Source organism: Strix aluco, chromosome 3 (assembly GCF_031877795.1).
Source record: "Strix aluco isolate bStrAlu1 chromosome 3, bStrAlu1.hap1, whole genome shotgun sequence".
In the NCBI taxonomy this organism is placed as follows: Eukaryota; Metazoa; Chordata; class Aves; order Strigiformes; family Strigidae; genus Strix; species Strix aluco.
Genome location: NC_133933.1, coordinates 60,213,159 through 60,225,425, shown reverse-complemented (window position 1 = coordinate 60,225,425; position 12,267 = coordinate 60,213,159). Strand labels below are relative to the sequence as shown.

General features: G+C 39.3%; 1 protein-coding gene across 1 annotated transcript in view; it reads right to left on the bottom strand.

Annotated features, from left to right (window-relative positions):
- The window catches only part of MTHFD1L (methylenetetrahydrofolate dehydrogenase (NADP+ dependent) 1 like), a 158,937-nt gene that overhangs the window by 130,261 nt on the left and 16,409 nt on the right, over positions 1-12,267 (bottom strand). The window contains exons 8-11 of the mRNA XM_074818760.1: positions 10,847-10,958; positions 5,892-5,971; positions 5,129-5,226; positions 509-682 (exon numbers count right to left, since the gene is read on the bottom strand). Coding sequence (XP_074674861.1) covers positions 509-682; positions 5,129-5,226; positions 5,892-5,971; positions 10,847-10,958 — 464 coding nt within the window. The remainder of the gene's footprint in view (positions 1-508; positions 683-5,128; positions 5,227-5,891; positions 5,972-10,846; positions 10,959-12,267) is intronic.

Genomic DNA, 12,267 nt, shown 5'->3' with positions numbered 1-12,267 from the left:
CATTTGCTATAATCGTGGGAACAGCGAGCAGGATAAGCCTGCCTGGAGACATGTCTACATTTCAGAGAAAAAAAACCCACGTCTTTTTAAACTTTGTAATCTATTCTTCAATAAAAAAAGTATTTATTGTTAATATCAACAGATTAGCATGTAGCTTCTGTTAAAGCTTGTTTATAAACAGCCACAATACACACAGACTTAAATATTCAAGTAAACATTTAAAATTCTGATAAAACAGTAAAAAGAACTCCACACACCAACAGATAACATTTAAAAAGCTTAGAACAAACTACCTTTGATAAAATATACTTAACTGTAATAACAGTTTGGAAGAAAAGTTGTGTTCAAAACATTTCAAAAACTGCTCGCTTTCAGAAGAGAGCAATATAGAGCCGAAAACGTTCAGGTTTCTTTTATTTGTGCAGTGTCTTAAAAAGATGTAAGCTGCATGTTTATATTAATATGAGTGGAAAGAGTGGACATTAATGACATTACTGTGCATTCTTACCCAGCAACTAGAACATATTTTCCATCTGGTTGATCCTTTAACCTTTCCAGCAGGGACAAACGTACTTTGGCTTTGGTTTGGCCATAGATCTCAACTTCATCTGTAAGCAATCCTATCTCCTTGGCAAGTACATCAACAGCTTTTGGACTCTGTGCTCGGGAAATCTCAATATCACTGGAAAAGAAAACAAATAGGAGCCAGGAGATTTCTCTCAGCTTAGGTGGTCGACGACAGAGTGCAAAACAACAGCAAATACTCCAACAATGGGGTTATTGTAATCAGTTTTTCAATCTTCTCTCACATTTTATTAACCAAACCTAAATATTAGCTAACACCTAATATAACATTAAAATCACGTGCAGTGTTTGTTAATTGTTACAGTTTCACAGAGTGCTCTTGTTTAATCAGATTCCAAATATTACGTAATGCTTTCATATCAAGCTAGAGACATGTCTGCTGGATGTTCAAGCCCCAATCAATCAAGCTGGATTCCAGTCCCACTGGAATGGATGTTTCTGTTTTTGTTTTTTTTCTCCTCCCTCCCAGTATATTTCAGCACATACACTTTACTAAAAAGCACATACATTCCTTGGCCAACAGTCACATAAACACATTAGCTAAACCTGATGCTTGTGCATGTAGGGCCTTTCATCAGAGGGTATCGACAAGCAAGACAAGCCTTGCTACTCCCCCATGAGGGCACCAAAGGAAACAAGGCATGTGAAGATCAACGCGTGCACTTCTAAAACACAGCTAAATTGAAAATGGTCACATAGCAGGAGTTTAACTAGTGAGTTTATAAACTATTTCCAGCAAGGGGTGTGAGTGGCAGCTGAAGCATGAGAACAAGCATGGAGCAAGCACTCATGGTAGATTACCTGAACGGAGGCGGCTGTAGGCTGGGGGATGCTATTGTATCTGCAATTCCTGATCTAGACCACCTGGGGTCTTTGGATTTAATACCTCTTCATGGATTTTTCGTTTGTGAGCTTGACTTAGTTGCCCCTATGTCCACATAAGTGTTTAGCAGCTGTAAACTCTGGCAGCAGTAAAGTCCAGGGCCCAGCACACAAGATGTGAGGAGCTGTCTCCTTCAGCTTTGAATTGCTCACATCATCACAAGAGCAAGTTAAAAAATTACCAAGAGATTAATTACTTTCAACCTAACCAGGCTAAATTCCTTCCTGCAGTTTCAGTTGATTACAATATTTTTAAGACAGAATCTGGCAATGGCATCAAAGCTAATGTCCTGAACTTTCAAACAGTCTGCAAGACCTCAAATATCCACAGATGAACACAGAACTAGTGCCAGATCTCAACTCTACGTGTGGACTTTGTCTGTTCTGCATCCACAAGCAAATGATCAGTTTGTGCTAACTTAATTGCTTGAAATTCTTTGAGGATATCCTAAACTGGGACCATTATTCAATTCTAATTCTCAGGTATCCCACTTTTGCACCCTGCAGCAGCTAAATGAAACCCAGAGATCATCCATCCAAACAATGACACAATCCAGTACTACAGGACAAGCTCCTCAATCACAGAACTCAATGGTTCAGTTGCAGACCATTTCACTGCGCATACTAACCTGGCATCTGCTTTCTTTCCAAGACATACTAAGTGCATCCTCTTGCAGAGAAAGATATACCTTTGGATTTCTTATGCATTACTTCAAACACAACTAGCCATCAAAATGTATCGAGAACACAAGATGGAATGGCTTACAAACATCACATGACAAAATGTTTTAAGTTTTCATTCAGAGCTCTCTATAGAAACTTGAGTTCCAGAAAAACATTGGGAAGTTGATGACAGTGTGGTCCCTTAAAGATTTAAGCAAGGAAAATTTGTAGGGTGACTATTCTCCTATTAAAGCAGTTGATGTATTTGGCAAGGGAAGAAGAATGTAGACCAATATGACAGAAAGTTAATCTGCCTTTTTTTTTTCTTCTACTAAATATCAGCCTCTTTACTAAAGGACAGAAGCTACTATTTCACATCTCAGGCCACACTATCAAGACTCCTTGCAGCAATCTCAGCCCTTCCTATTTCCCTCATCTCATGGGCCTCAAATGCCTCCCCCTCAGAGTTCTGGAAGAGACAATGAGGCTTTTTTACCCTGCAGGTACCACTAGTGGCAAAAAGTGGAAGAAGCAAAACTAAGAAGCTATACACTTATAAATAAATTAAAAGGTAAATAATTACTCGATAAATAAAATTACTAATATTTTTAGAAGTCAAGCAAAATCGACAGTGGATGCTAACAGTACTCTGTAGGTAAAACCATTGCCATTGCATTTTATCACCTGAAATTCCCTCAAGAGCCTTCCAGGCAACTAGACTTTTAACAACTTAGAAACCTTTTAATGACAGATTGCACACTGATACATGCAATAAAAGTGATAAAAGGCGTAACTTCATAATGAATTGACATTTATACCTTAACTCTACTGGGGCTAAACAACACATGAAATGTTTTAAGTCTAGTCTATTATTTCTGATAAAAGTATTTTCTAAAACACAGGAAATTAAAGTTTTGATTATAACTAGCATTTAGGTCTACATATGTAGCTAGTTCTTTTAGTTTGACAATATATTCTCTATATTGGAAATACCAGAATTATTCATTAAGTTACGGCATCCAGTATTGCTGGAAACATGCAACCGCGGTTCTTCTGCATGTTTAAGCAAGAAGTCCACCACTGACAATGGTAAGTCATAATTTACAAAATACATGAAAATTTAAAAGATGGGGGATGGCTCTACATCTACTCGGCCTGTGTGCTGGAATTTTTTTACTGCATATTTGTAAGAAAATCTTGCATTCCATTTCCAATATCTTTGGAAATACTTCAATTAACACTCCGATCTCACAGAAATCAAAAAGCAGATGTTCCCAGTTTTAGTGCTTAAGCAGCTTTGCCTCATTTTCAATGAAAACTCCATCTGTTTCTACACAATGTGGTGTATTACTGTAAGATTACATTTTACTCCAGGATACTTTCCATCTGATAAGTTATTTTACGTTTAAAAGGAAAAAAGACATAAAGCTACAGAGTTATGAAATAAATGGAAGCCCTATTACTGGTTGTATTATACACTGTTATATATTAATTACACAAATATTTCTGTACTAAACATACAATGTCATAGAGAGGGTTGGGAATACTTTTTTGGAGAGCTTTTTCACCATCAAACTGGTGACATCACGTGCTTTAATTTACCTTTTAACTGTATTATTTGAGAACAGATTTTTCAGTCTTTAACTCTAGAAATGTTACATGCTGGCCCAGGAAAAGCTCAAGCATTTCTTCCCCCTTGTGCCCCTGGGTACAATAAAAAAGGCATTCTTTTGGCATCTCCATTTTAAATTACAATTGCATCCACTCCCATTAAACTGTTGTAAAAGTCTGAATCAAAATGCTTAGAAAAGACGACATTTTGTTAGACCTTTCCAAAAACACAGCAGTGGGATTCAGAATTACAGAATCACAGAGTGGCTGAGGTTAAAAGGGACCTCTGGCAGTCATCTGGTCCAACTTCCCCTGCTCACACAGGGCCACGTGGAGCCCATTAGTTGCCCAGGACCATGTCCAGATGGCTTTTGAGTATTTCCAAGGAGGGAGACTCCATAACCTCCCTGGGCAATCTGTGCCAGTGCACAGTCACCCTCACAGTAAAAAAGTATTTCCTGATGTTCAGAGGGAACCTCCTGTGTTTCAGTTTGTGCCCACTGCCTCTGGTCCTGTCACTGAGCACCACTGAAAACAGGCTGGCTCTGTTCTTTTTGTACCCTTGTATTTATACACATTGATAAGATCCTCCCGAGCCTTCTCTTCTCCAGGCTAAGCAGTCCCAGCTTGCTCAGCCTTTCTTCCTATGTGAGGTCCATTCAGCATCTGCATGGCCCAGAAGCAGGCATACAAATAAGCACAAAAAATACATCAGTGCTTTCCTACATGACAGAACCTCACTTCAAGTCCTTGGTTCCTTTCTCCACCACCCAACACAACCAACACACAGCGAAGCACAGCAAAGAGTTCAGGTTGCTGTAAATGTCAGAGATATCAGCAACGCTGCCAAGGCAGACCTAAAATCCCTGCAGCCCAGGCATGGGCTTTGGGAGGAGAATGACAGGAACCGATTGAAAAGATTCTGGCTATGAGAATAAATATGCTTCCAGCTTTCCACATTTATACAGGAATTTATGCAGAAGAAGGTACTTTAACTGAGGGAAGAAAATAAATACAAGACCAAATGCCATTGAAACCACTGGATCTCAACTAAATCCGTAAACACCTTCCTACATTAGGGTTTATCAATTAGGAACTTGTATTTTGTATTTCTGTTGATGTTACACAAGGCTTCATCTCACTCCCTCAATGAGACCTTCCAGCTTTAGGGCTTCATTAAATAAAGCTTGGCTCCAACACACGTCATAAAAGTCAAAATTGACAGGAAACAGAACAACATTGTCACAATGAGGCACACAACAGAACGGCACAACATACCGTCCACATAAGCAGATTAAAAATTAATTACGCACAGACCATTTTTAGGTTCATCATCATATTTAACACTTGTCTACTTGTATTTTTAATTTAAGAAAGCACTTATTACCTGGGCACTGGGGAGAGAAGCTGCAGCTTCAAGCAGCGGAGGTCCCACTTCCTGTACTGTTGGGACTGGATCCATCGCTCTGTGTTTTTCACCATGTTCTGTTTTTAAACAAGAAAACAGTACACACCAGCTGCATCATAAATGCTGAACATTAATTTCAAACGATCTCAAGAGTATGTTGAAATAACTTCTATGGCAAAGGCTAACAAAAAACAAACTTAAAAATCTTTCCATTTCATGGTTTTAAGATGAAAGAAAAAACACCGCATTATTACTGTCCTATTGTTTGTCCACATTTCAAAAGGAAACAAGACCATTAACATGCAAATGGCAGAGAAAAGAAATTTTATTCTGGTAAAATGGAGAATTACTATTCTTCTCTCACACCTTAAAAATAATGAAAGATATTAATTGTTCACTGATTGATTCATGCTGTTTCCACATAAAACAACAAACTTTTGGATCCTCTATCCATCATGCCACAAAAATGTGTGCAGATATAATTAATCTTTACTGTCTTACCAGAATAAGTAACATTAGTCTACTGATACAAGTGCTTCTGCCAAGCTTTTGATTTTTAATTTACCTTTCTCTAATTAAATCTAACGGGCATGACTCACCCTAACTGATTAAGAGTTGCTATTAAAATGGAAGGAAGGCAAGATGTTCAAAAAAGCAAATCAAAAATTAAGATCTAAACTGTAGAAGCAATTTCTACAATTTACAGAAAGAGCAAGTTTACAATGTTTGAAGTTATACTAACCTGCATTCGCATTGCTATTGCAAGAGAACCAACAGCGTTTTCAGCAGCATGGTTGTTTTGCTGACCATAGTTCTGTTTCTCTGTAAAATAGAAGTGCTGCACTAATAAATCACAAAACTTTTTTGAGTGGGTGCATGTGTAACTGAAAGTTATGTCCAAACAAAAAAATTTCTGAATGTTGACTTGAAATTTAACAATGTCACTGACAAAATTATAGGCGGCTTCTTTAATACTTCAAATGAAATCACCCAGGAGGATGGGTATAGTGTGAAAATCAGAGAGCAACTGTATGCTCTGAAGCATATTACACACACACATGTATATGACGAAGCATACACATACTTGAAAAAAAAATAAAAAGGAAACACAGAGATTAATTCCAGGATCCAAATAATTGCTTAATTGCTTTTGGACAAAGAAAGACAGACAGCTGTGAGGATTTGAAAAGCGCTATATATATATTTTTAAACAGAACACCTAAATGAGAATGGTAGACTCTTCTTTTTGACACACCCATTACAGCAAGAGAGAACAATGAAATGGTCACAAAATACTATATAGGATTATTATTCAATGGGATTTATAACTTGGAATCAGAATATGTAAAATTTTTTGAGCAGCAAAAGTTATCTTCATCCATGTGACATGAAAAGTGGATGTTCTGAAGAGCCTACACAATTCAGAGTGACTCCAACTTTAGAGACAGTTACAATTGTTTCTAGAGGCAGTATATCATATAATAATGATACATTAGCTACCCTAACTAAACATATTATTTTGTGATTTTCCTCTAATCCTTCTTCTGGCTTGTTCTTTTGTTGCTTACTGACTTTTATCTAGACACAATTTCTCCTAGTCTCCGTGGGCATATCAAGGCCCAAGTCACATTCTGAAGGGCGTAGACATAATTGTAATAAAAAACAACTGCATGCTGACAGCTTTAACCTTTCCCCCACAGGGGAACTGAAGTGCAAATCCTGACCTGGTCAAGCTCTCACTCTGCTCATCCCATCTCCACCGATTGTAAAATGCTCACGTTGCCTTGCACAATTACCCCTCCTGACAAGGGTCCCAGTGTTGGCAGGGCACAGAAAGCACAAGCTGCAGCCAGAGGGGCAGGCAAAAGGGCCAGTACAGCACCCACCACCCCACGCCCAGCTCCAGCCCAGTCTCTCCCACCCATCACCAAGAGAGCAAGAGACCCTTTCTGCAGACACCCTCGGCCTCATTCAGTATGTTTTCTAATCCTTTCTCAAACTTTCTTGCCAGCAGACATCTATACATCAGTGACAAAGCTAACCAAGCAGAAGGTGACAGTCCTGACATTAAAGTCTAATTAAGAAAGTGTCTGAAAAGTCCTTCTACTTGCATTAACACTTGCCATTTAAAAGGAAAAAAAAAAAAAATCTGGAGATGCTCAGTTTTAGACTCAGACAGAGGAGTTTTACTGGAACAGTCTATCTCAGTCATAAATTGACTGTTGTTGCTTTGAGACTGGGCTGGGAGTGCTGCCAAAGAGACAAATGAAGTAGGAAGAATGAAGTTTAAAATCCCCTTTCAGACAGCTGTGCTTTACAGAAACATTTTGGGTTTTTATGTTATTTGGCTTAATAGGACTTCTTTATCTGGGCAGAGCTAGCATGTGTGTAAATACATATCAGAATTAGACATTTCCCTTCAATAAACTACTTCTCTCAGGGTGCCTATGCTACACACTCACCCCACAAATGACTAACCAGGCTTTTACAGGGGTGAAGGTGAAGCTAGAGATGAAAGTCATGCACACATGAGCTAGCAAGACAATCACAGGACTGCAACAGTTCTCTCAGGGTAAATTTTCCAGATGGGAGCCGGAATAGCACACTCTGCTTTGAATTATGGCCAGAAGATCAGCTGAACTGCAGACATTGTGCTCCCTCCTCTGACACACCCTAAGGAAGGCCCATCCACCCATCTATTCACACCCTATTGTACATACGGGTGAGAGTTGCAGTCATGCACTACCTGTCTGCTCAGGCAGCTTAGAATAGAGAAGAGGTAGGGAAATGGCTGAATTTCCCACTAACATACTTAAACCACATGGGCTTCAGCTTTCAAGTGACCCCAGAGGAATTGGACATCAAATCCCAAATAATCTTGGCATCCTTAAGTTTTGCTCAGAAACTTGATTTTCATTTCTATTACATTTACATATGAAGTATTATCCTGCAAGACACTACCAGCACTCACTTGATTCCAAAATCATTAGTGCAGCAGAATAAGATGCTGCACTGCTAGAAATTGTAGAACATTTAAAAATTGTGATAATTTAAAAATCTTTGATCAGATAAAGAAATACTTGAAAAAGAATTCTGTCACTTTGGAGCAAGCACTTTTAGCTCTACTCTCCTGGCTTACATCATTACAGTTGCCCAATTCAGCTATGTCCTTGCAAATTTTGAGTGCTTTTAAAACATGCGAGAGTGTTAGACTACATGTATACCCATGTAAAATAGAAATCTAGCCATCATCTAGCAAGAATAGAAGTTATTTCATGGCCACTGTTGCTTTCAGGCTTCATTTAGCTCCTGACCCCACAGATGTTAAGTTGGACATTTCTAAAGCAAGAAAAAACCCAGAACAATTTCCAAGCACCTCAGCCAGATTCCACCACATTTTGGAAGAGAAGAGTCAGTTGTAAGACTCAGTTGTTTCTCCAAGGTTACAACTGCTCCACAATAGGCTTCTAATAAATACCTTGCAATTAAACTAAGTGCATTCTTCCTGTCAAACAGACACCTGTGTTTCATGTACCTCTCTAGAAAGTCTCAAGGACAGCATTTTTTAAAGCTGCTAAAATGCATTTCTGCTATTCTTCCAGACTTTCTCCAAGATTCTGACAATCACAAAAGCATAACCATAAAGACAGATGGACATTTGGTAGACAAATTCTATTTAAACTATTTTGCTAAAAATCTCATGCTGCCTTTCCAAAGAAATGCTGTACTTAGCACACCCTACTGCTACAACTTGAAAAACACAAAGAAATCTATCTATTTATGCCAAATCTTACATTTCCTGCCTTAAGAAAGAATGTTGCTGTGGTACGTGAACACCACTCAAATGTTTTAATGCAGTTTTCCTAACAGCACTCTTTTAGGGAAAGGAAACACTAATATTATCTATATTCTATAGAGCAACTAAGGCATGAAGACACTTAAGTTTCAAGACATTGGCATACAGTTATACTGTGTAACTTTCAGGTCTCTGAAGACCCAGACTCCCTTTGCAATGGAAGGAGGGAACTAGGTATCTGAAAGTGGGACTTACACCAGGCTGCACACAGAGCCAGGAGAGTTCAGTCATTAGCAGTGCCCACTTAGACTGCAAGGACTGGTTTACCTGGGTTAGCCCCATCCTGCCTTTCATAGACCTGCACCTCTACCCCGACTTTGACACCTAAAAAGTTTCTGCTTAGAAGGATTAAAATGAGGAGGGGCCATTTCTTTTCCTTTATTTATTTACAGGTGCTGCTGCTGTACCACCATTCCCTCTCTTCTCTGCCCCTTTCCCCTTTCTCCCCCATTCCTCCTTCATATGTGTTACTGGTAGGTTGGGTACCTGCTGAAGAGACCTATACTCCAAGCCCTGCTCCACAGATACTTCATTATATCCAACAATCCCTATGCAAAATAAGTGGGCACAAAAGATGCAAGGATTCTCCTAATCACTAGGCTATGAAACAGAAAGCATGAATTATTTTTGGACAACTTGTGCAGCATCAGCAAGGGATAAGGCTTGGCACCCACCCCTGAGATCCTCATTAGGATCAGAGCACTGTTCTGGGAGGTGGAAGATGAATGCCCAAATGCCTTCAGACAATTGAGTGAATAATAACCCAGATCTCCCACACCCACAGTGTGTGTTCAAGTCAAGAGGATATCACAAGGAATCTCTTGCCAAGGCCATGCTTTGCATGGGAACAGCAGCTGCTTTATTACGAGCCTGGTCTTGCACTAGCTCTGCATAGAGCATCTGCTTAATTTGTCTTTAGGGAATAGTCCCAGTTTAAGAACCATACAATTAGTTTTCCTTGGCCTTATGCCCATTGTCCCAGCCTTGTATCAATAGATGTCAATAAGCACACTTGTGATAGATTTAGAAAAACACAATAACCAATCACACTACCCACGTATTTCCTTATTTTCCTAGTCATTTACAGCATAACCCCATCTGGACACTAAACAGTCAAATTCATACACATATCAAAAATCTAGAAAATATCCAGATACCTTCAAAGGACTTTAAGGAATTTTACAGGAAATGCAATTCTAGCAGTAGAATAGAATAACTTCTGGGAAGCTTTCTATTCCTAATAAAATTCGGTAGCATTTTCCAACTGAGAAATTAATGAACATATATCCCCTCCCCAACCAGTCAGGGGAGGGGGAGGGAGGGGAATCCAAACTCTTTTTGTAGGAGTAATTACTGCAGAAGACATTCTGCCTGTTCTTAGCTATACATGATTTCTCTACTCCCTCCTACACCATTCTCTGCACACAGCTTCACAGCACTTTGCAGTTGATATTTTTGCCCCTCTTCTCTTCCCATGTTCCAGGTGAGTCCACAGAAGTCACGGGATAACACACCGTACAAAACAGCACTAAATAACAGCTCATCTGATGACCCAAAAGTCTTCCCTCTGAATTCTTTGAATCCATAGGATCATCACTTATTTAACAATCCTGGTAGGAAGAATCTGTTCCAGCTTTTCTTCCCTTACCTGACAACTGTTTCCTATTTATACATCAGAGACACATGTATACATCCCCCGTACACAAACACCCACTTTTAAAGGCCCTTTCCAAAAGATGGAGCTTTTAACCACATTGCATTGTCACCAACATGCCACACACTTATCTCAAAGACTCACCATACATCACTTTCAAGAACTGTCATCTTTTAACGCCTCTTACCTGACACCAAGTCACGAGAACAATTGATAATGGTGGTTCCAGGCTTTATCCAGCTCACAGGAACATCATCGGGTTTTGTACTGCCAACTATCACCACATCTGCGTGATTAAGCTAGGGACAGCCCGAAACACCCCCCAGAAACAAAACAAGCATTTACTGTTAGAATACATTCTTGAATATGCATCTTATATTCAGACTTATACAGCAATAGTCTTTTGAGCAAAGTATTTGCAGACAACAAAATCCAAATTGATGGCTTGATTCTTACCCCACATGAAATTTAAGAGCAATAGCATTTAAAATGAAGTCAGGTAAACAAATTGTGAAATCAGGCAAGTGGGGTCAGAGTCAGCACCGATATTTAATGGGGATTACATACTTTCAAAGAAAAAAGTCTTATCATTGTCCAAAGTCCTGTCCAACAAAATAACTTGGAGAGACTTAAGAAAGAGAAGGGTTGAAAGACAGTAAATAGGCAACTATGAAGAGCACAGTCAGATTATCTGACAGTAGAAAACCAGGCCAGCTGACAGGAATGCAAGATGACCTGATCTGCAAACATCAATGCCTTTGAAGAACACCAATTAAAGCATTTTTTTTCTATCTCAGTTCATGTTTGCTAATCAGTGCCTCTGATTTAGTTCAACCTGACAGATGTTGGAGCAAAAATGGCTACTCCAAAAATTCTTACAATCAAAGACGTAAGTGTCTTCCTTTCCCCCCCCTCTTCTGAAACAGGGCCCTGTACCAATTATTGGAATCACCATGAGATAAGGGACAGCACCAGAGGCTGATGTATAAAGATCCACTAAAAAAGCAAAATACAGGCACAGCACTGCCTCAAACCTGAATGTAAAAATTATTTCAGAGATGCAGTGATTTTGGGAATGTTTTGAAAAAATGTAAATTAATACCAAGTGTCACAAACTCCATGAGCCTATGAATTGATTTGTGACTGACAAACGTTCCAGCTTCTTTTTTGGCCAAAAGTGCTCTGATGCAACCCTGCCCAACACTCCTGCCAAGAAAGAACAGCAACAAATCCTGTCAGGATAGCAGGTTTTTGGCACAGATGAGCATCCAGGAAGGGAGAAGAGCATAACTGTGGCGGAAAAGGCAGAAAGTGAAAAAAGCTCCATCTTATCCTCAGAGGACACAAGGATAGCCTAAATGTCCGTAGAGAGCCACATGCAGAAACAAAGCCAAAAGTGTGGGAGAAGATTTACTTGCTTGACAAATGACTAATGCAATGAGCTGATTCAGGCTTCAGTCAGAAGTCCTGCAGCACTGATTGCCTGCAAATGTGCAGTCTCAGTAGTCATTCAGCATTATCCAAATTGTTTACACTCCTGCATCTGGTGCAAATATCAACTTACATGCCACTCCTAGAAGGCCATGTAAGTCATAATGCTTGACCAGC